We start from the raw sequence: 24856 nt of genomic DNA on the forward strand, positions 1-24856 counted from the left end.
ATTATTTGTACTGTGTTTCTATTACATATAATCCGATATATTATTCTTATTTATTCACATGTAACTCATTATTTTACAACTTTAGATTGAATTATCAACGTATCGAGTATCAACGGGAATTTTCCCCACCTCAAATGTCTGGCTATGCTGCGGCCCATTTCCGGCTGAGTCTCTGCAGCAAGAACCCGGATCATTAGGAATGAAAGTCACTCTCATAGTCCCTGGAGAAATATTTAGATCATCCCTCGACGTTCAGGCAACTTACCTAACCTGTTGTATAACAACTTTGAATTTAAATGTACACTTTTTTTTACATGCTAGCCTTATTTACTTTAATTTTTATTGTTTAAAAATATCAAAAAGGGATATTATTTGGAATTTATCACATGAATTACTTAGAGTTACAATATAAACTCTTTAATCAACTACCGTGACAGCTGTAAATAATAAAAAAAATCATTAAATATGTGTTTGTTTGTTGTTATGTATAAGGCTAAACAATGCTCTGTTGAATACGGGTATAGAAACTTAATTTCTAATGTCTTAAGCCTGCTCACTTACTGCTGAGTCACTGATTATGAATGACGACCATTTTTAACGAGTGTGTTACGACCTATTTCTTCTGGTGGTTCACCGCTGGGACAGCGGCAGGTCTATGGATTTACAACGCTAAAATCAGCGGTTCAATTCTCTTCGGTGGATACAGCAGATAGCCCCATGTAACTTTTCTATACGAAAAACACACTCAGACACCCTTTTTCCTGGTGATTAGTTTGTTCAAGGAATTTTGTTTTTAATCCTGGAGGCTATAATTATAATTAGTGTTTCGTTCTGTTATTTCTCCTATTCTTAATTTGCAGTAACCGTTCTCGTCGAAGTTGTGATCGTTAGTTAAGAACTGATGATGTTTATAAATAGTATTAATAATGATTGAATAACATAAATATGTTATCAATATTATGGAGCATTATATGAAAATGACAACAAGTATAAACGCAAACTTTCTCTATAAAATATAATGTTAATAAATAGTGATTATTATAAAAAATTGTCCCTTTCGATGCCTCAGAGATAAACTTAGGAGTTTATAAAGGTGGAATGCGTGTTTCTACCTCTGCGGTGTACTGAGCACAGATAGCACTTTTTGCAGCTACGTATATAAATTAATCAAAAATATTTTCAGTCTGGGAAGCTCCTAGTGGCTCAGCGGTGAATCTACAGACTTATGACTCTATAAACAGGGTTTCGATATCCGTGGTAGGCACAGCACAGATAGTCGTCTATTATGTAGTTATCCCCATCGCGCCAAACATGCTCGCCCTTTCAGCCGTGGGGACGTTATAATGTTACGGTCAATCCCACTATTCGTTGGTAAAAGAGAAGCCCAAGAGTTGGCGGTGGGTGGTGATGACTAGCTGCCTTCCCTCTAGTCTTACACTGCTAAATTAGGGACGGCTAGCACAGATAGCCCTCGAGTAGCTTTGTGCGAAATTAAAAAAAAGCAAACAAATAAACAAACTATTATGTAGTTTCGTGCAAAGCAAAAAACAAACAAAACGTGGGAAGAGAGGGGTTGTTGGAGTTGTTTGGGGGGAAGAGAAATGGTTTCTAAAATCCATACCTCAATAAACCATAAGTCAGTAGCACCAGTATCTGGTCTACAGCAAGGTTCATGCCAAACTGGCCCGGCATGGCCAAGCGCGTTAAAGCGTGCGACTCGCAATCTGAGGGTCGCGGGTTCGCATCCCCGTCGCGCCAAACATGCTCGACCTTTCAGCCGTAGGAGCGTTATAATGTGACGGTCAATCCCACTATTCGTTGGTAAAAGAGTAGCCCAAGAGTTGGCGGTGGGTGGTGATGACTAGCTGCCTTCTCTCTAGTCTTACACTACTAAATTAGGGACGGCTAGCACAGATAGCCCTCGAGTAGCTTTGTGCGAAATTCAAAAACAAACAAACAAACAAAACAATTCGTGATGTAAATAGAACCTAGACCACTACTATCTTCATCGTGTCTCATTAACGTGATCAAGTCCTCATATTAGACAAAAGACTGACGATTCAGGATATGTCAGATGTGGAAGGGACGATATTCTGCATTTTTCTTTGCTTACATTCTTAGGTACTTACAATTACAAGTAACACAAAAATATCTGATTATCTTTATTTATAGTTATTCCATTTTGTTTTGTAAATTAAATATCAAACAACTTTCTTTTTTACAATGGTGTATTTTTAATATAATAAATCAGGTTATGATATACGGCTTTTGTAATTTAAAATAAAATATTTTATACGCGTAAGAATGTATCTTAATAAATTATTTCGCTTAAAGAAATGAGAAGAGACGCCTTGTAATATTTTGATAACATCCGAGTAAACTTTAAACAAAACATTGCGGCCTACTTTTAACATTTCCTTATATAAAGTTCTGTTTTAACTATTATAAGATTTAAATTTCCTGGCTATTTACAAGGTAATTCAAAAAACAACAATAACAACATCATGCCAAACTGATGAAATTCGAAAATATAAAAAGCTGTCTAAAATTATGCTATCGCCAAGGTTTGAACAAAACTATTTTCACATATACCCTATAAAGGTCATTTGACCGAAATGTTTTTCATCTTTAACCTTTTTTTCTGTTTTAACATGCTTTTTTGTGCAAGGCAAGGTTCAGTTTCTAAACGATTAAGTTTTTTCTTGTTTATATTACACAGCTTAGTTTGATTCAATTGAAACTAAACATATGATAGTGTTATCAACTAAGTGAAATGTTTGTTTGAATTTCGCACAAAGCTACACGAGGATCATCTGCGCTAACCGTCTGTAATTTATTAGCAGTGGAAGATTAGAAACGAGGCAGCTAATCATCATCACCCACCGCCACGTTTCGGGGTATTCTTTTACCAACGAAGACTGAGATTGCCCGTAATTCTCAGATTGTCGAGCGCCCTAACAACTTGGCCATATTAAATGTAATGAAAACGTCACTGAAACACAGTGGGATAGTCTAAATGATATCTTATTATGACATTTTTTGTGAAAAATACAGCAGCTTATAACAAACAAGGGCTGAGCGTAATATAGTAGTTAGTATGCTGGACTGTTCACCCGAAATTCATGGTTTACGTCCCGTTACAGCTAAAAAATCGAGCTCTACGCTTGGGGACCATAGGTACATCAGTAAGAGTAACAGTATATTAGATAGTCTTCGTGTAAGTTTGCGCAGAATTAACACTATAAAGTATTAACACTATACGTGAAGTGTTACTACATACTCTCTTTACTCGGCTAGTAAAGAATGACGCGAGTTTTGATCAGTTTCAGTGTAATGTAACTAAGACGTTTTACGCCATAAATAATACCTCACTAGCTGATCCAATGTATTGTGGGTTGCGATAATTTTCAAATCCATCCTAGAGGCTGCTCCAAATTTGATGTATGAGGTTAGTGTCCGGTGGAAATCTTTTCTGGATTCTCTCTTGGTATTGACAATGGTCAATGGAAACATCATTGTATTATAACGAGTGAGCCGAAGCTGGACATGACAGGTTCAGGATGGATATCTGATAGTGTAGAAAGATACCTTGACCGATGGACAATATGTTTGTTACTAAGCTCAATTACACACACAGGGCGCTATCTATGCTGCTCCCATGGCGAGCGTCGAAACCCGAGTTGCAGTGTTATAAGCCCTCAGACTTACCACTGAGTCACCAGAAAGCTCTAGGGATTAATTGATCTGTACATATCATTAGAAATGTCCCACTGAATGCTGTGCGTTGCATGAACAAGATTCTGACAACTGATCTTATATTATTCTGATGTACGATAATGCTCATTCCATTTGCACACTTATCGTCACTACCTACCCGACATGGTATTCATCTACAACTAGTTTTAAAGAGGGTTTTGTGTCTATCTACTTAACGGGCATACAGAAATCAGACGTGAAGCGCCTTGATAAACTAAGGTGGAAGAGTTCTTCAAATCTTCATTCGGATATTTATATGTACAGTGAACCCATAAACGTTTCATGACTGTGTTGGTTCCTTGGATTTGACGTAATCGCTATTAAGACGAAAATAAATATTCTGGAAACTACTTTTTTACATCCTTAAATTATGATGTTATTTTAGATAACGTGGGCGTTACCAGAATGTTTTCAGTGTGGGAAGTTCCTGGTGAATCTGAAGAATTATATCTCTAAAAACAGGGTTTCGATATCCGTGGTAGGCACAGCACAGATAGTCGTCTATTATGTAGCTTCCTGCAAAGCAAAAATAAGCAAAGCGTGGGAAGAGAGGGGCGGAGAAGTGGTTTCTAAAATCAGTGCTTCATGTAGGTCTAATAAACCATGAGTCAGTAGCACTTCAGTATCTGGTCTATAGCAAGGTTCATGCCAAACTGAAGAAACACGCTGAAATACAGAAGAGATTATCAATATACAATTACAAAGCCATGTCTGTCAGTTATAATTTTTCTATGACATGCTACAAAAAATCAGAAAGTGTGACATATCATAAACTATTGGGAAGCAGTCCCATGCTTTTGATTAATTGGTTATTTGGAACTAAGCATAAAGCTACACAATGGTCTGGCTATCTGTGCTCTTCCCACCACGAATGTTGTGAGTCACTGATATACTACTGTGCCACTGGAAGGCGTTTCTTGTAAAACATATATTAGTAATTTTTTTATAGTTTTCTCTTGTTCAGTATAAAATTCCTAACTGAAGTAATTATAGATGCAGGTAGTTTTAAACTAGTCGTATAAATATTTATGCATTGAAAAATAAAGAAAAAATGGTTTTAGAGTGGTATCTTAAAGAAGGCATGGAGATAAATTAATAAAAATAAGAAGTTTTTGTGGATATGGAGTTCCAATCACCATCTGCGGGGGGATTCGAACTCTGCCAAACATGCTCCATTTTCAGTGGTAGGAGGCGTTATAATGTGATTCTAAGCCCACTATTCTTGGATAAAAGAGTAGTACAAGAGTTGACGGCGGGTGCCTTCCCTCTAGTCTTATAAATTAGGGACGGCTAGCGTTAATAGCCTTCGTGTAGTTTTGCACGAAATACGAACCAATTGTTTGTCGGAATAAAAATCAAAGAATACTGGTAAAGAATGCAAAATTCTCTGAAAAGTCGTTTAAAGTGTTTTTGTTGGTTTAGAGAACGTTTTATTTTCTAAAAAAAATACACTTTCAGGTGAAACTTAGAATTTTTGGTGTCCCTTTTTTGTCTTTGTTATTGAGCACAAAGTTACACACACAATAGATTATCTGTGCTGTGCCCGCCTCGGGTATCCAAACCTGATATTTAGCATTAAGATTCTTCAGGGGTACCGTCAAGTCAACTGGTGGTGGTATCTTGCTGTCCTGCCAGCTGCTTTTCTCATCGAGTAATTACTAATGAAAATCTACCATATAAATTTTCCAAACGAAGAACATATTTGATATGTTTATAATATATATATTTGTACTTTATGAATAGTCTTGCAACATTCACTGGAAAATACCGCTGTCATATCATAGTTTATCGAATTAATTTTAAAGTTTTATTCCATTATCATTTTGTTGTATTTTATTGCTTCTATTGGCCTTGCATCAGTTAAAGAAATAATCGTCAATTACGTTTTAGTCTTTATTCTGTGCTACTGTTCAGCTTATTTATAATTGCTTTTTAAAGAAGATCCAACATTATTAATGCAGGAAACGAGCTTTTAGATCAGTGCTTCATGTTAGGAGGACGTTTAACATTGAAAACATCTCTACCAGACCCATAGGTGTAAATCTATTATATAGTACCACGCTGCTCGATACATTCTGATATTTCAAATGTAGGTGCGTTATAGACTGATAATTAATTCTTTTATTCGGTTTAAAGTCCAGAAACGTCCTCGTTGCGGCATGTGCAGCTGACTGGCTACCTTTTCTCTAGGCGAACCTAACAGCGATTTCGTCCATGTACGTATAAAGTATCATAAGATGGTTATAAGCAATTCATTTTGATCTACCAGTATATCAGTTATATCTGATGAGGATATACTTTTAATTTTCTTGAATAATGTTAACGAAAATCATGATTCATGAAGAGCGTTTTGAAACAAACAGTTTCCAAACTTAGTAATGTTTCTTATGTTCTTTTCAAACACTGAAGATATTTTTAAATAAACAAAATATTTTATTCAAAACTATCAACATGACGTATGTGAAAATATTTATAAAACGCCTTGAAGCTTATAGAGTAAAATTATTTTATTAATGGATTTATTGACAGTTATAAAATGGCAATACTACAAAAGCAAAACATATGAATGTTATTCCATGTATTTTATCTCTACTAAAGAGAGGCCTGGCATGGCCTAGCGCGTCAAGGCGTGCGCTTCGTAATCTGAGGGTCGCGGGTTCGCGCCCGAGTCGCGCCAAACATGCTCGCCCTCCCAGCCGTGGGGGCGTTATAATGTGACGATCAATCCCACTATTCGTTGGTAGAAGAGTAGCCCAAGAGTTGGCGGTGGGTGGTGATGACTAGCTGCCTTCCCTCTATTCTTACACTGCTAAATTAGGGACGGCTAGCACAGATAGCCCTCGAGTAGCTTTGTGCGAAATTCCAAAACAAACAAACAAATCTACTAAAGAGAGATGTACGAGATTTTATACGAGATGTACAAAATATATTGAGCCTAATCTATGTTTGTGGCGCCCTCTCTTGACTATAATTACACTTTGTATTAACAAACTATGAGTTACCCATAGAATTTCCAATGTAGTCATCTCCATTAGATGTTTTACTTATTTTTATAAACTATTTATGCACCAAACTGCTCGTAGATTCATAGCTTTCTTGGATACATAATCCATAATAAAATAAAACTCACACATAAAAAAATATAAGAAGCTTTCAATACTGCATTCGTTCCTACTAAAGACTGCTAAACTTAACTCCGTATTTAGACAGAAAATAAGTGATTTTACTCTATTTCTTGTAGTCAGTTGTATACTCTGGTTGTTCTGACAAGCAGATGAACGGAATATAAATAGGTCAACAAGTGAAGTGAAATACTTTTGTTTGTTATTTTTATTGCCTGAAAACGTTTTAAATAACTTGTTAATTAGATAAAAAAGTTGCCCGAAAAGAATTGTCAGTATTGAAATACGCTAGAAGCGTGTTTAAGCTATATTACAGTTTTTCATTTGTGACTAATATACTACTAAAAATGCTTCATTGATAACAGCATAAGTTAGTCATTTATACGAATCCTTCCATTCCATGGCAAGGTGGTATGTCTAGACTTATACTGCTGGAAACCGGATTTCGACACTTGTGGTGTGCAGAGCACAGATAACCCTTTGTGTAGCTATGTGCTTAACAACAAACAACAACAACAGCCATTCTATGGCTGTGGCAACAAACATTACCGTATCTTAACGAATAAATAAGTGGTTAACATTTTAATGATTTTTCTAACTTGTTCAAACTTTGTTTGGTTATAAGAAGGCACTTCGTAATTATTTTCACAATTATGTATAATAATATTAGATAGTAGGTTTACCCTAGGTATTTGCATAAAGTGAGAAACAGATTCATTTTAACTTTCAGCTTTGGCAATCCCTTGTTTCAGAAACACAAAAGTATACATGGCTAAAAAAATAAAAAAAACACGGAAAATATCACTCTTGCATGACCTTACCATATATTCAACTATTGTAAAAAGAAATCTAATTGTTGAAAGACCTTTTTCCTAGCAATCTAACTGAGAATTGTTCATTACTGTACAAAGGAAAGACCAAGCAGATATTGACACTCCATTACAGAAAACCCTCAGGGGTTTCCTGCGTTAGTCTCTTCGCATTACCATAGGAAAACGGCAAATCATATTGAGCTGACTTTCTTGTGTTTTAGCCTTTCTTATTTTTAATTAAACAATGTTCAAGTTCTCAAGACTTGCAGTTGTGTTTTGTCATCCTCTACATTTTATTTACTGTACTACTTTATGGTGTGCAGATATTAACTCTTTCCTACAAACTGCAGAAAATATATACCAGTAGACTCATCTAGTATCTACACACAAGTGTGTTTACTTGTCTTTACAAAAGCATTAATTTTCGGCTGGCTTCAATTCAATTTTTCATTATATATATATTTATCAAATAGATTTATACTTGTTTTCATAGGTTAATAATTGCACAAGCAAAATGAAAACCGGTATACTTTATTTTATAACTTCTATCATAATATATTTTGTAAATATTTGGAAACTGGAAGAGATAGAAAACTACGAATAATACTATTGCAATGGTTTTAGAAATGTCCACCTAGACGGGGTACCTCAGTACCATTTGTCCACCTAGACGGGGTACCTCAGTACCATTTGTCTACTTAAACGGGATATCTCAGTACCATTTGTCCACCTAGACGGGATACTTCAATACCATTTGTCTACCTAGACGGGATACTTCAATACCATTTGTCTACCTAGACGGGGTATCAATACCATTTGAGTCTTACTTCCCCCAGTACGTTAAAAAAAAGGACACATCTCATAATGACCCACTCTGTGTAGTTTGTGTTGGATGTTATTTTGTGGCTATATTTTTTCTTATTCGCTTTTTTCTTCTTCACAAAATGATACCTAACTATATATGACGTACTAAAGCTTGAGTATCTCTGACGTTTTACAGACTTAACTTGTTACGTCCATTCTTAGTGAGTATGTAGTAGGCCACTTATTTTATGTTATCCTGTTATCTTCGTACTTGATACATCTGTTAATTTAACTATAACAGTTGCACACAGTTACAGCCAAGGGTTGGGATTTTCCGAAACTGCCAGGCTTCACTGCATGCAGCTTTCAAAAGTAATCTTGGCACTCTTCGTTACAATAGAAATAACTAATTTCTGAACTCTGAAGTTTAGATGTCATAATGTAGGAGATCTGTTGACCACTTTTCTGTTTATTGATATATATATATGTATTATAATCTGTTGCCATACTTGTATGCTAAAACTAAAGGTTTTACATACACATAGAAATAAAAATATTTCTTGAAAAGTTTCCAAATGCATTTGTAATTATTAATTAAAATAAGTATGGAGTAACCTGTCATGTGTTTAAGATATTAAAGCTGAAAATTATGTTTCTATTCCATATTAGTTTATTTGCATAAAAAAGAAATAAATTTGATATTCAGACCACAATGTCATGTACAACGGTTTTCGACTAGTTCAGAACTTTGGTTTCGTGATATGTTATGTAGTTACATTTTGCTTTTCTTAAAAAGTTCCATCACTTTGACCTGCTATTTTTACTTAACCTGAAAATAAAACATGGTAAGCAAACAGGGAAATTTGACATTTTTATGAGGAGGTATGGGTTTTTACTCATCAATAGGCGAACACATCTCAAGCCCTCGCTCCCCCAGTTTGCCTGAGGACCCTTTGTAAGGTGAAACTTGCGTATATAAATTAATTCAGCCTGAGGACTAGAAATGCCTCACAGAAACTGCCATTTGGGGCGCTGCTATCGTACTCTCCTCAAATGACGCTCTTGATCCTAAGTAATCGCTTCCAAAGAGTAACCTTAGCTTGTAATGACATAGCAATAATAATGTGAGAACGTAGTGCTACATTTATATTTTCAGAGAAAATCAATACCGGTAGAGTTAAGTAGGTTAACTTAAAACAAAATCAAAAGGAACGACTGCGTTAAAAACAGCAAATCCAAACCTTTGACTAGTTATATTAGTTTGTTTTAACAAATAATATATTTATATTTATTTATTATTATTTTTTAAAAGCATAATTTTAGTTGTCCTCTTTTATTAGTTAAGAGTATGATTTAAAAATATCTTTGTATCTTGAAATGCTGTGTAAAAATTTCCTTTCGATATTTCCGATAGAAAATCTTCCATAATTTGTAAATGTTTTCGTGTTTTGCAGAAAAACTATATTTTTTGAAAAAAGAAACAATTTTTTTGCTTGCTTTAATATACATCAGTTTTTGTGAGTCACTATAAAGTGTTATATTTGATTTGTCTGTTGCTTTAAGACTTTTTTTGGGGTAATTATCTTATAGAATCATTACAAATCTGCTAATTCGGTAATTTTACTCTAACAACTGCACACAAATGAAAGCTGTTAGAGCGTTCCACAGTTTCTAAGATGGACTTTAGTAGGAAAAATAAAGCATGAAATGTATGTTATTTTGCGATTAGCTTTTGAAAATTTTTAAACTTTATCTTACACATATACACACATATATATATGTCAATATTTTATATGCTTTTCAATTTTATTGTAACAAGTAAGAATGTCTCTACTAAGTTCACACTCAAGATTTCTGAAGCATTATCCATGACTTCTATAAAAAAAACTCTATTTTTATCACTACAAATCCATAATGCCGGTGTATTTTACATAAAAATAAAATACAGTTTATATATTTAGTATCAAATGGGTTGGTACTACTCAAGAATGCCACGCCATCAATTACATGCATCTTTTATAATAAGTCAAAAGTGTAACCGAGTAATATTAAAAGCCACACCCGAAGTCCTGAACTGTAAATTTCGGATATCATAGAAATCTTTTTTTTTTCATATAATAACAATTGTAACGTGAAACCTGAAAAATCTACTTATTCTTTTCTCCACGAATCGTTTCAAAGGATTACATTATAACTTTTGCATATTTCGATTATTAAGCAACTTAAATGTGAAAATACAGTTTTGAATTTTCAAATGATTTCATCAATTTGTTATTATTTGTTTCTAATATTTAACTTAAATTTTAGTGCCTACTATAACGGATTTACTGGTATATATTTATTTTAATATTGATGTTTGTTTCGCTTAAATATATATTTAAAAAAGCATGTAACTTATACTGTTAAATGTGTGTTGCGAAATTCCTGTCTATTCCCTAAATTTGTAGAAGATTCTCTAGTGCAAGAATCAATAATATATGTTTTACGAAAACATTAGCGTATCGCTATGTATTGTCACCAACTGAACTTTGGGGAAGCTCGCGTAAAGCTTATAAATCGAAGCGCCAAGAGGAGTACAATAAACCTTGAGAGCTGTATCTCTTATAAAGACTTATTGATCGGAAAACTAGAGATATTTGACCAGGAACGTTTATATGTTTCCAACATTTCAACCCACCGTTTAACTGATAGCTAAGCAAGAAAGGAATCCACAAATCTCTTCATTATTTAAATATGCACACCCAAAAGGTAAGCTGGAGAAAGTTCCAAATGTTTTGTTGTTTTTTTATAAATGATATGCTCATGAGCAAAATGTATACCATCAGATGTGTCAGTTTCAGAGGACTGGGCTGTAGTTTACCCAATCATTGTTCCAAAAGCATATACTTCTAAAATATTAAAAGTTGCCCACGAACTCCTCATGGGAGGTCACTTAGGAGTCAACAAAACGTGTGACAAAAATTATAAAACATTTCTTTTAGCCAAAAGTTAGGCAAGATGTTTCTCAGTTTTGTAACACTTGTCATAAATGCCAATTGGTTGGAAAACACTTAAACATAAAATTCCTGTTGCTCCTTTGAAACCTATTCCAACTTTCGAAAAAATCTATCAGTCGTATGATTGTTGATTGTATTGGGTGTTTATCAAATATATAACGCTTTTGTTGATGTACTTTCACATCATATGTAATTTTATTATCATAATATTATTTGTATTGATTGTGTTATATACTTTCATAATTAACGAAATTTATTGAAGAAGCTAGTTAACTTCCCGTTAACTGAATTGTACCTATATCAACACAGAATTGATGTGCTCATCGCGAACCGTCAATGAAATATTTAGTTCAAATTCAGTATTATTTGTAAGTTTGTAAAACGTTTGTAAATAAATCATTAGTTGTAATAATTATTTGTAATACCTATTACTATAAGTTGTATTATTGGTTGTATATTAAAATATATTTGTGTTAAGAAAGAAAATTATGTGTATCAGTCTTGTTGGCAAATAACATAAATTTTATACATATCAACATTTAATTAATTTCTAACTCAAAATTACAATTTAATTCATTTCACAATTTTTGAAATCGTAATACGTAACACTATAAATTGGAGGCTTCTCCGAGATATATTATAATACGTAACACTACTCATTACAACGTTGATCTCTCAGGTGACTTTGTTGTAAAGTGGGAAATGTATTATATTTTATTTTAACAGTCATCTTCTACGAACTATGAGTTCAAAATTTATTGTAACATCCTATAGACTGTGAGTTGAAAATGTCTTTATTTCTGCTAGAATTAAAACATTTTTTATTTTTTACAAATTACAGACTGGAATATTTAGACATATTTAGTTGACATTAAACAACATATAATTCCAGGCAAAATAGTTTTATTTGCTCAACATTTCGCATTCAGACTTTCCTTGGAAGCAACATCCTACTTGCAACTGTAAACTCACAATGGAATAAAAACTAGACATTTGTTCATTGTAGAATAAAAAATTAATTCTTGAGAATATCAGGACAGGACTTTGTACGCTGGACCTTTGCCTAATACGTTCAATGCTAAATCTAACTGAACTATCCAAGGGCACAAGCCATCCATATCACCCCTCCCTTGTAATGTTTAACTATAAGTATGAAAATTCATACTTCTTTATGTTGTTGCGATAAGACGATTAGTATGTTGATTTACCACCACCAAAACGAATAAGAGAGCTCTAAAACTTATTTGTTTGTAATTAAGCACAAAGCTCACCACAGGTATCAAACCCCGACTTTAACGTTGTACGTACTTAGACATGCTGCTGCGCCACTGGAGGATTGGACTATAAAAATTCACATTGTTACAATGGAAAGTTCATATTATAAATCAGTGGAAGCACACTTTTTAATAAACATTAGTTATAAAACAAGAAGGAATCTTCAGTAGTCGTAACACTTGAAATTCTTTTAGACGAGATTAAAGTAAATTAATATCTGAGATATTGGGCGTGGTTAAATACATATTTTAGGAAAGCAAATGAAATTTCGAGAACCTCGCATAAAGCTTATAAATCGACACACAGGATCCGCAAATCTCTTCACCATTTAAATATGCACACCCAAAAGAGGAACTGGAGAAAGTTCCCAATGTTTTTTTTTTTTTTCAAAATTGGTATGCTCATGAGAAAATGTGGACCATTAGATGTACCAGCTACTGAAAATTGGGCTGTAGTTTACCAACTCGTTGCTCCGAAAGTCGATTGTAATTAGATCTCAAAGCAGTCAAGAGATGACGAAGCTATAAGGTGGTTTGTTTTGAATTTTGCGCAATGTTACACGACGGCTATCTGCACTAGTCGTCCCTAATTTAGCAGTATAAGACTGGAGAGAAGGCAGCTAGTCATCACCACCCACAGCCAATTCTTGGGTTACTCTTTTACAAACGAATAATGGGATTGACCGTCACATTACAATGTCCCCACAGTTGAAATGGCGAGCATGTTTGGTGTGACGGGGATTCGAGCCCATGACCTTCGGATTACGAGTCAAGTGCATTAACCACCTTGCTATGCTGGGCAAGCAATGAGATAAAATTTTGTGCTTGGAAAAACACTCAGAGCCATTTTATGAGCCGCTGTGCAGCAGCTAAAAATTAATATTGAAACTGTTCATCAGAGTAAGTTGATACACTTCTATATGCTAAGTACAAGCCAATTACTCAACCCACGCATGAGGACTGTCCTGTATACAAATCTGTATAATGGTGTAAAAAAAGAAGTACTTAAGAGAAACTGGACAACGAATTCAAGTAAAATATAGAGAACACTTACTCAAAGATCTATAAAAGAATAGGATAAACTAACAGCTACTTGTGAACATCGATTTCTATATAACAAGCTGCTCTCAATCTATTAATGACGTAACAATTGTAGACAGAGAATCATTTCCAGCACTGAAAAATAAAATAAAACAAAAGCATTAAATTAATAGAAATACTGAACTGTAAACTAATTAAAATATTTGAATTTTAGATATTGTATTCTGCACACATTTTATGTGACTGAGAATAATGACAAATGAAGATATATGTGTGTGTCTGTGTGTGCATGTAATAAAAAGCTTAAACAGTTTTTCTTTCCTCTTATCAGCTTAGATTAATTTGATAACGCTTCGTGTTCTACGTTTTTCACCTGTTTTGTATTATGTGTATTCTCCATAGCGATCAGTGTAAATTGAGAAGCTCCAAAGAGGGACGATATAATTAATAGAAGTTTAATGAAAATTACACTGGAATCATAAAGATCTCAGACATTATATTAATATAAAAATAAATAATTAATATCATATCAAAACAAAACTAATAAAAAAAATGTGACACTAACATCCTCATTAATTATAAAGAACTTTGTTTCATGAGTTAAAACTAAGTTAACTGCTTTACTGCACACTGAAATACTATTTACTTCTTTTAAATGAAGTAAAAAAAATCAGGAAACAGAATCAAAAGATGTTGAGCCTTTAATTAATAAGTTAGAAAATATTCATCCATATTCAGGAATTATTATTTCTGTTCCTGCTTTTCCATTTATATCCACATATTAAGACTGACATCGTTGTGTTTATGGATTCGTTCTTTCATTCTCTGTTGTTGCGTAGAGCGATGTTTTTCTGTTATAAACTTAGAAGTTGATAAAACGAAACGTTGAGCACATTAAAATGTGTTTTGAAATTAATGGTTCGTTAGTCAAAAATATTCCAGATTTTTCCATCTGTATAATATTTGTTTACCAAAACGACTTTCACACAGACCCGACACACTGGTATAAAGCTGGCCAATTATGATAATGTTTGTTTGTTTTTGAATTTCGCACAAAGCTACTCGAGGGCTATCTGTGCTAGCCGTCCCTAATTTAGCAGTGTAAGACTAGAGGGAAGGCAGCTAGTCATCACCACCCACCGCCAACTCTTGGGCTACTCTTTTACCAACGAATAGTGGGATTGACCGTAACATTATAACGCCTCCACGGCTGAAAGCGCGAGCATGTTTGGCGCGACGGGGATGCGAACCCACGACCCTCAGATTACGAGTCGCACGCCTTAACGCGCTTGGCCATGCCGGGCCAGTTATGATAAGATAGTAACTTTTAAAATAAAGATTTCTGTAACCTTCAAATCGAAGTCAAATAAGAATGTTTTAATTGTGGGATTAATTTGAAAGATTGTCTTATGTTTGTCACAGCTCATCATCTACGTTTATGCGATACTTCAGTAACTTTCAACTTTTAATCGAGTGCCGTAGTTAAGGGGCCTGGCATGGCTAGGCGGTTAAGGCGCTGGATTTGCAAAATGAATATCGCAGGTTTGAATCCTCATCACACCAAGCATGCTCGCTTTTTGAGCTGTGGTGGCATTAGTATGTTAGGTCAATCCAATTATTCGTTTGTAAAAGAGTAGCCCAACAGTTGGCGGTGGGTGGTGATGATTAGTTGCCTCCCTTGTCTTACACTGCTAAATTATGGACAGCTAGGACAGATAGCCCTCGTGTAGCTTTGCACGGAATTCAAAACAGACAAAGCTTTATTTAAAACTTTTGAAATATTTTAGTTTAAACCTTGGGAACATAAAGCACCAATAGATTATTGAAAATATATTTTGTGCTTTCTATTTTCAGTTCATTGCGATGAAGTTGTTTTTATTTTCTGTTGTTAAATATAAAAATAAAGGTAATGTAAGTGAGAAGAAAAAATATATACGCAAAAACCATAAAATGTTACAAATAATTTTATTTTACAAAAAATCCTGGGTAAGCTATATACAAGCTTTATAGTTATGGGCCTACAGTAGTCATTCCTAAAATTGCAGAAAATCTTTAATATGAACCGTATGTTTTATAATGCTAAATTCACTGATATTTAAAATAGAACAGCGAAACCAAACTTTTAGAGAATTTATTTTTCATATAAGAAAACATTTGTTACATAATTACTTATATTTAGTTGTACTTTGAATCCAAAATGGACATTAAAATCTATTAGAAACAAACCAAAAGTTTACATTGAAAAAAATACGAGTTTGCCATCTTTAAAGTAGAAAAAAAAATCAGACTAATAGAAAGCCATATAAATCAATACACAAAAACAAACAAAACTTAGTAAAGTTAAAAAGATAGGTGCTACCTATCCAGGTGCTACCTATCCAACTTCATTTTCTTTGAAACGATAAACATTTTCAGTTTTCAACAAGTGATTCTGTTCAGTTTTTAATAATATGAAACCAGCATTACATTAAAACTATTTATTGTTTCTAAATCGTACTAACCATGATGTTCTATAAATTACTTTTATTGCTCTTGAATGAAGTATTAGAGTTTTGATTGAATGATATAAAAATATGTTTAGGTGCAAATATTTAACAAAATAACAAAATTAAATAACTAATGTTTGGTTCTTTATATGAAATAAATAATGTTTGCCTTTTTAAGATTTGTTAGTTTATCATTAAGGAATGATATTGAAGAAAAATGTTTGTCAGTATTTATGTTTTTTCGAAGGCTTTCGATTCAAGTTAGCAAACAGTTTAATTGTACCATTAAATTCTCACTAGGTTTTCTGGTCAGTTTTTTCACAACCTTAAAGGGTAAAAACAATATTTCTTAACAGGCTTTTAAAAGTTAAACATTATGATTAATTTATTTTAACCTAAGAAAAATCTTTCCCCATAATGTTTTGTCCTCTCCAAAAACTACATCACAAACAAGGAATATCAAAGATTTCATAAAGCAACTCTAATTCATGAAAACTTTCAAGAAAATTACCGTTCCTTTTGACTTAATTGGTCGAAATTAAATTCTCGCTAACAAAAATATCAGATGAGGATTTGCGTTTTTAAGTACAATTTAAGAAGTTTCGTGAATAATAGTAAGTGGTATGGTAAGAAATATATATTTTTTCAATTGGCAAACAATTAAGGGGACCAACTTTTTAAGGACTTCCAGAAGAGAAGATTAAGTCTCCAAATAATTTAAATAAAATCAATATTAAAGTACTAAGCCTAGTTAAATTCATTCAATTACATTTGCTTTTTCATTAATTAATAAGTCTGAACATTGTTTTGTTTGATAACAGTAATTAAATATTTTTCTGACTTGTCTCACATTTATCTAACATAAACATCAATAAAAATTTTTAATGAATGAAAATTTGAAATACTCGAAATAATTATAAAAGGTAAAGTTGGTAATATAAGTTTCCAAAACTGATCGCCAGATGCCAGATCTTAAACAAAATACTATTGCATGTGTTCTACAAAGCAAGAGATAAAATGAAATACATTATCTTTTCGATTTCCGCATGAAAATATATTTCACCCATCATTACGAATTCACTCTGAAATAAAATAATTTTAAAAACTAACATATTAAACAATTTTAAAAATATGATATTGAAATAATCGATTTATCACATTACAAGTTAAAGGCATATACAGAAATATATAACTAAGCAAGTACCTTTGAATATTTAAAATTTTTCAGTAGTAATCATTAACAAAGTAACAACGAATTCCAGCACTTGTACGATGTACTTCTACTTATGTACCATACATGTTATTGTTCAAATGTATAATATGTTCAATCAAACTCATATCGTTATTTCTGTCAAGAAAAATAATGAGAAAACATTACCTATTTCATAAATATTTAGAACTCTATGAATAAAGCTTATTGTTGTAATTGGCGATTGAATGGGTTACGCATAGCTGCTATAAGTTATTTATACTTGCCCAAATTGCCATTCCAAGACTCAATAAAATAATGTGAAAAGCAAATTAACTATATATCTTGTAAAACATGTTTTGATGTTTTCCTAAAGAGCGATAAAGTCTTGAGAAATCAAACAATTTCTAATGTTCTTGATTTTTACTATTTCACCGTAAAGTTGTACTGCACAGCTTATTCAGATGAGTTTTGGATTTTGAATTAATTTCTTCATAAATTAAAAATATTACCTACAAATTATATTTTGAATAAGCTTTTGGAAAATATGGAATAAAATTTAATGTTTCTAACACCATTCTGTTGTGTAAAAGATACTTTTCGATTACACTTTCTTTTAAATTACTCAATTTATTATAATTATTAGTTTTTTGACATCCATATCTGAGATAATTCTAACATTAGTTCCTTATTTTAGAGTAAATGAGGTAAATAGATGAAGTTCATGAGAGCTTTATATAAATTTAAATAATTTGTCTTATTCCTTAAGTCTTGTAAATAAGCATATTTACATTTTTATTGGGATTGTGATAAAATCATTTACGTTTCCATTTAGATACCAGTTACGTTGATCAAGGAATTAATCTAAATTCGAATTAATATGAATTTTCATCCAAACTGGTTATGTTATTTAAACTGAAATTTAGAGTTTTTTCTTTGCAATTGTTAATAGAGAACTTTAATAAGCAAAGACTTATAATCAGGAGTTCGATATACCTTTTAATGCAAAATGTGATTGTGTTTAAGAATCGACAAAAATATAAGTAATGAATAAAAAAATATTATTATATACGTTCTTACAAAAACTAATTTTATCAATGTTAGCAAGTGAACAACATGTTAATGATCAAATACATTGAATACCAAATAGAAACAACTGAATTAATTATCACTACGTTTAATCCTACTACATATGAAATTTTTATAGATTAACTGTTCTTCTATATTACTTCTAGTTTAAATCTATTTCCAAGCACTGTAATTCAGATTTCAAAGCATGCCAAGGAACAGATGCAATGTGCAAGGTGTATATTCTACAAAGATGATTAAACGAATTTTTTACATGAACTTTGAAATAAAAAATATTTCTTTGAATATTCGTATTGAACTTGTTATGAAATTTGTACTATTTCTTCATCATCTTAGTATAATATTATTATTCGTCACTTTTTTAGTATATGTGGTTTGATAACATTTTGTTTTGATTTGTGTACTTCATGCACGTACTTTTAATAAGTAGTATGTTATCTCAATTATGATCATTCCTTATTTTTGCATTGCTAAGAAACACGCAAAGTGTTGATATAGGCATAAAGTCAAAAGTATATTTCATACACAAATATATAAACATAAAAATTATCAGTTTTAACAAAACCAGTTCTTCAGTGTTCAACAAAACAAACAGTAATACGTAGAGTCTATACAGATTAAGAGAGAGAAGGTAAATTATCTATCATTTCTCTGTGAGAATGGTTCAATAAATGTGGTCATAATTCCGTTTCATATGTGACAGACACACCGTTAACTGGGCTTGTAAAATGCCTCCAAAACTTGATTGCTGGTGAAGGTTATCTGCGCTATTTCCGAAGATAAATATACAGTGAGAATTTAAAATTATGTAGAACCATGCGTATAGCATGTAGAAGAAAGTCTTCATGTGTTCTCCTTGGAGATGAAATGATTCATATAATAGAACGTTTAAAAATACAACGGAATAAGAAAACACTTTTTAAATTAATTAGAAGCAAAGTTACTATCTGAAAAGTGCAGGTCATGGCTACTAAAAAGGATTCTCTGACCCAAAAAGCAACTGTGATTAAGCCTAGCTCATCTCTATCAAAGTAATAAGTTAACAAAAGCTCCTAAACAAATGATTCACAAGATTCCAACCATATCTCAAAATTAATAGTTGGTTCGTGTGAAAGATGGCAAGAAAAGCTGAACTCACATCAATCCCGTTTGGCCATGTATTTAGCAAGTCTCCTGATGCAGCTCCAAAGGAGCTTTATCCCTTTGGTCTGTTTAAGCTTGTCTTTGAAAGCCAAAGACCTTATTGAAAGATGTATATAAGAAACGACACTGTCATGGCTGTTCCATAAAAATAATCTTAATCTCATGAAAACATCACTACAAGAACATGTTTAGAACCAGGGTAAAGTAGTTATGGCATGAGTGTACGATTTTCGATTATCTCAGGAAAGAAGCGATTTCAGATTTTTTTGTCTTGTTTACAAACACAGAGGTGGCAATATTATAAAGCCATTGAATCTATAAGACACTGCGCTCATATTAGTAATTCAAACAAAGTCACTAACTGTGCATTTCTTTAAGCCATTTCTGTCTTTAGGAAAATAAAGTAAAAGTTTATAAGGCATATTTGATAGCAATAAGATTGTCCTTAGTACGTCACTGGACGGCAAGTTAGAATACAGATTCATTAAAAACAAAAAAAAGAAAAGTTCGGCTGGCTTGATGCGAAATTACAAAATAAAACAAGTTGCTTTAGATGTACCTAGTAGAACTGCCAGATCATACCTCGTTTATAAAGCTGCTTAGTAGGAACTATCAACACATAAAACAAACTGCAAAGTCTTTAAGACGAACTAAATATACACCCACTTTCTGGGAACTGCAACGTAAAACAACTTGCTGATTCTAATTAGCAGTAAATTTCCAAACATATCCAGCCTTTTAATCTGCCTGATGGAAACTGTCAAGGTATGCTGGCTGTTTGGTGTATGTGCAAATTGTCAGATATTATTTGACTCTTAGATCCATTTGATGGGATCTGACATATTGTTTGTCTCCAAGTCGCAAAGTTCACTTTGTGAAATCAGCGAAGGTTCACTACAGAAGTATCTATACTTGAGTTGTTAAAAAACAAAAAAAAACATGATAAATACATAGTGTGGAATTATTAAAGTCAGTGATTTGAAATTTGAATTTAGAACACTGTAACTTTTAAAATAATGTCTTTCTATAATTAAAATTATTTAAACACGTCAATTCTACTAAACTTAGCAGCCATTTTTTCAATCATAATTTCTAGAGCTTTTTTTAAATAATAGAACTTTATAAGTAAAGGTTTGATATTCTGAAAATCATTTATGAGTTTGAATGGTATGAATAAATGATGGGCTAAAAAACGTAAAATTAAAGCATTTTAACTTTCTGAGTTTGATCAACTTCACAAACTAATATACATCACTGTATATCTAAATATACATCGTATTGTATAACAAATGTATTGCCATAACTATATTTATATAAGAGGAAAGAGGTATTTTAAGCTACCTTCCTCAATAATCATTTAAAATTTCTACAACTAACTTTCGGTGTATTTACAACGTATTCAAGGCAGATGTGGAAGATCATGGAGATAATGGTGTTGTTAATATATACTAATGAATTTTTCCAATGCTAATTTTTACGAATTCTGTAACAGCTTTCCTTGAAGAACGACAAACTGTGTGGAAACAAAAGTATGGTTCTATAAAGTCATTACAGAATCTCAGTTCATCTGCTTACTTTATCAGTGCAATAATACAAATAAAATACTTTTAACAGCATCTTTTAACAATATCTTGATAAAAAGGATAAATTACTTGTACTGGTAGCAATACGAATAAACTGTAATGTTAATAAATACCCTACTTTTTTTCTCTTCTTTCAGCATGTGGTAATGGAGAAACGCTACCATCCTTTTCTTGTTCATCTATTTCAGTCTCTAGCATTGCCCGAACTGTCGAATCCGAAGAACAAGCTCGTGGTGAAGGAGACTTTGCCTTCGCCTTTCCATGAACACTTTTTCTTTTAAAAGACCCATGGTGAGAACAAATATGCTTGGAATGCTCTGAAGAGTTCTGAGATCCTTTCAAATGTTTCAGTTCTAAATTAAAAGTACTCTCACCTTTTAAAAGAGGAATTGGGCTACTAGAAGGCCCAGAATTATGGGCAAACTGTTTTACTAGTTCGGTTACTTGCTCGTCTATTCGAGTCATTTTATTGCTAAGTTTTTGAATTTCAAGTTTGAGGTCCACCCGTAAGTCCATAAGGTTGGCTATAATCTGCTGATAGTCTGTGTTGGAGCTACTGCGAGGATCGAACACATCACTAAGAAATGTTCCACTGTTACTACTTCTTTCTTTATTGACAGACGTTTGATCTTCAACGTGCAGATTTCTTTGATAACCAGTCTTAGCAATATTGACATTTGCATTGGAATTACCACAACTAGACGATTCAGGATCTTTTCGTTTTGGAGAATTTTGGTGTAAATTTGGTTCACCAGCCTCTTCAATTGTCAGAATCTTAGACAACTTTCCAAAACCTTTTCTTACTGTACCTGATCCCAGTTTTGAATCATTAATTATTTGAAGAGAATCATTCTTTTTTGTAAAAGTTTCCCCCCGACTGGTCAACGATTGATTTTCAGATTCAACTTGGCTTTCTTTGTTACCCCTACTTTCGTTATCACAACTTGTGGCTTTAAAAGAACCACATTTAGAAGTCCTTTCAGATTTATCAACTTTCACTCCAGTTTCCGAGACACTGAATACTTTCACTGCGGAATTCTTACTTTTATCATTTCCGTTGTCGGTAGCGCTAACTGAAGAACGTTCTCCTTTTTCCACATCGGATGCAGGCGATGCTCCAACTTGGTTGCTGCCGACCACTCTCTCAGGACCGGTTTTCTTAAATCGATTGAACAGTTTTCGAACCAAGTGATCCTGAGAGAGGTCTTGCTGAGGCTCATTCTTCCGTCTCTCTGCTAATTCTTTTTCTCTCTTAACGTCAGCAACTTTGCGAAAGATCAACTGCCAAAATAGAACAAAGTTACTTTATGAAAATAATATGTAAAAAACAAACAAAACAACAACTAACTTTGTACAATGATGAAAATATTTTGAAATTAGACAGGTAAACCAAATATGTATATTAACCAATGGACTCCCACAGTCTAACAACTAAATCAAATAACATATCTTACTTCTTGAAACTTTGTGATTATGAGTAACAAGTAAAAGTGTTTTTTGAAAATTATATAAAACGACTTCTTAAACACAAATTCCTAACTGACTGATAACAAATTACTTAAAACCATGCATTTCCTCCTTAAGGATAAATTACGTTTCCTATAAAACCTACTGTGCGCTATATAGTATAAAAAACAAAAATGTTAGTCCTAATTCTTGATGACGAAAAACCCACTTGAATTAAAAATGTATCTCAGAACGGCTGGTATGGGTATTAACACTTTTATTGATAAGGAGAGAACAACGGTCTTTCTTAACCTGAAGATGACCTAGGAAGGTCGAAACGTTGTTCTCTTCTTATCAGTAAAAGTGTTAATACCCATACCAGCCGTTCTGAGATACATTGTTAGTCCTAATTTTCTTAAATTGTTTTTTTAGACTCGGATGCGGTGAGACGCATTAATTTATAAGGAATCCATGAAAACTCTTTACCGAAAATAACACTCGCGTAAAACTCCACCGGTTCTCCAGTGGTACAGTGGTATGTCTGGGGACTCACACGGCTAGAAACCGGGTTACGATACCCGTGGTGGGCTGAGCACAAATAGCCCATTACGTAGATTTGTGCTTAACTCAAAACAAACACTACGCCGTCCCTGATGAGCCCCGGGTGGAATTTGCATTTTTGTTTGTTTGTTTGTTTTGGAATTTCGCACAAAGCTACTCGAGGGCTATCTGTGCTAGCCGTCCCTAATTTAGCAGTGTAAGACTAGAGGGAAGGCAGCTAGTCATCACCACCCACCGCCAACTCTTGGGCTACTCTTTTACCAACGAATAGTGGGATTGACCGTTACGTTATACACCCCCACGGCTGGGAGGGCGAGCATGTTTAGCGCGATGCATTTTTGTTTGGCAAAACTTGATATTTAACAGAAAACGCTGATTTTCCATCCATACCAAATACTTTTTACCTTTGGTATAAAAAATACAGAAATAAAGACAAAACCTTAAAAAGACAAAATCTTATGAAATGCTTGTCTCACATCAACAATGTAATAAATACACAACAAATAATTAACCTTAGAATTAAAATGATATATTTATTTAATAAATATTTTTGATAACCACTATAGAATTTTAAAGCATCAACATTGAATACCATCGCTCCGCTTCCCGCCAGCTCCTGACCATTTTATAGAATATGTAACGAACACTTATGTTTTATATACATAATTATAAGTAACATACGTATATTAGAACTATAAAAACTTGTAGCATTGAAAGAAAGGCCTCCTGAACTGCGACGTGTGGTGAAACATCTGTCGTGGATTAACTAGAATAAAATTGTAGGTAATTTAATTTCTTTGACGCAATAACAGTTATTTGGCAACTAATTATTCAATATATATATAAACCTTATCCTGCAGCTCTATAAACTTTATTACCTTGATAATTTTGCTATTTTTTAAAGTTTGATCGCATTTATAAAATGCATAATTTTATGTACGTAATGTGATAGTAAACGAGCAGACTTAATAATTTAATAAAAAAATGTGTAAAATTAGTTATTATAATGTAATTAATCCTCAAGCTGTGTTAGCTTAATAGTAATTCATATTGACTTCATGTATAATCTGTTATGATATCCCACAGAAGTATAAGTGAAGTTACCTAATAGATTTGAAAAGTGTGGATGTGAGGTGTAAGGCGATTTTGATGTAACAAGGAAAGAAACATTAGGAAAAGCATAAAATCGTATTCATTTTAGTATACTTTTTGTATACAGTTTAAAGTTTAACGACTAGACAGAGATTCTAATTACGCAGAAGAAAGAGGCTATAAGAGATAGTAACAGTGTTTTTTAAAAAACCTTTTTACAAACTTACCGCACAGTTAGATTAAATTATATAGCTAATTTGTTTTGTTGTTCTACTAATTAAGACTGCAAAAAACCCATCAATTATTTTGTAATAGTATTAGAATAAATCCAATCAGGACCCAAGCAATTTTCATTGATAGTACTTACTCTAAAATAAAAACTGGATAATTTCAATTTTGTTGTTTTACAAGCTGTACGAGTATAGATGACTGTTCAATAAAGGCTTTTACCCAAACCCTGAA

At 32.9% G+C, this 24856-nt stretch overlaps 2 protein-coding genes and 1 long non-coding RNA gene across 4 annotated transcripts in view; 1 reads left to right on the forward strand and 2 right to left on the reverse strand.

Annotated features, from left to right (window-relative positions):
• Positions 1–222, forward strand: part of LOC143255310 (uncharacterized) — a 153362-nt gene extending 153140 nt beyond the window's left edge. Inside the window, exon 2 of one of the 2 annotated variants that reach the window (XR_013030539.1) lies at positions 86–222. This is a non-coding gene — a long non-coding RNA (uncharacterized LOC143255310). The remainder of the gene's footprint in view (positions 1–85) is intronic. The other variant, XR_013030543.1, reaches the window with a different exon arrangement.
• Positions 1–269, reverse strand: part of LOC143255295 (uncharacterized) — a 33588-nt gene extending 33319 nt beyond the window's left edge. Inside the window, exon 1 of the mRNA XM_076510745.1 lies at positions 130–269. The gene's annotated coding sequence lies outside the window, so the exon portion shown is untranslated. The remainder of the gene's footprint in view (positions 1–129) is intronic.
• Positions 270–20885: 20616 nt separating this feature from the next.
• The window catches only part of LOC143255317 (potassium voltage-gated channel protein eag-like), a 125975-nt gene continuing 122004 nt past the window's right edge, over positions 20886–24856 (reverse strand). The window contains exon 10 of the mRNA XM_076510787.1: positions 20886–22576. Coding sequence (XP_076366902.1) covers positions 21410–22576 — 1167 coding nt within the window. The 3' untranslated portion in view covers positions 20886–21409. The remainder of the gene's footprint in view (positions 22577–24856) is intronic.

This window comes from Tachypleus tridentatus, chromosome 1 (genome assembly GCF_004210375.1).
Source record: "Tachypleus tridentatus isolate NWPU-2018 chromosome 1, ASM421037v1, whole genome shotgun sequence".
NCBI classification, from domain to species: domain Eukaryota; kingdom Metazoa; phylum Arthropoda; class Merostomata; order Xiphosura; family Limulidae; genus Tachypleus; species Tachypleus tridentatus.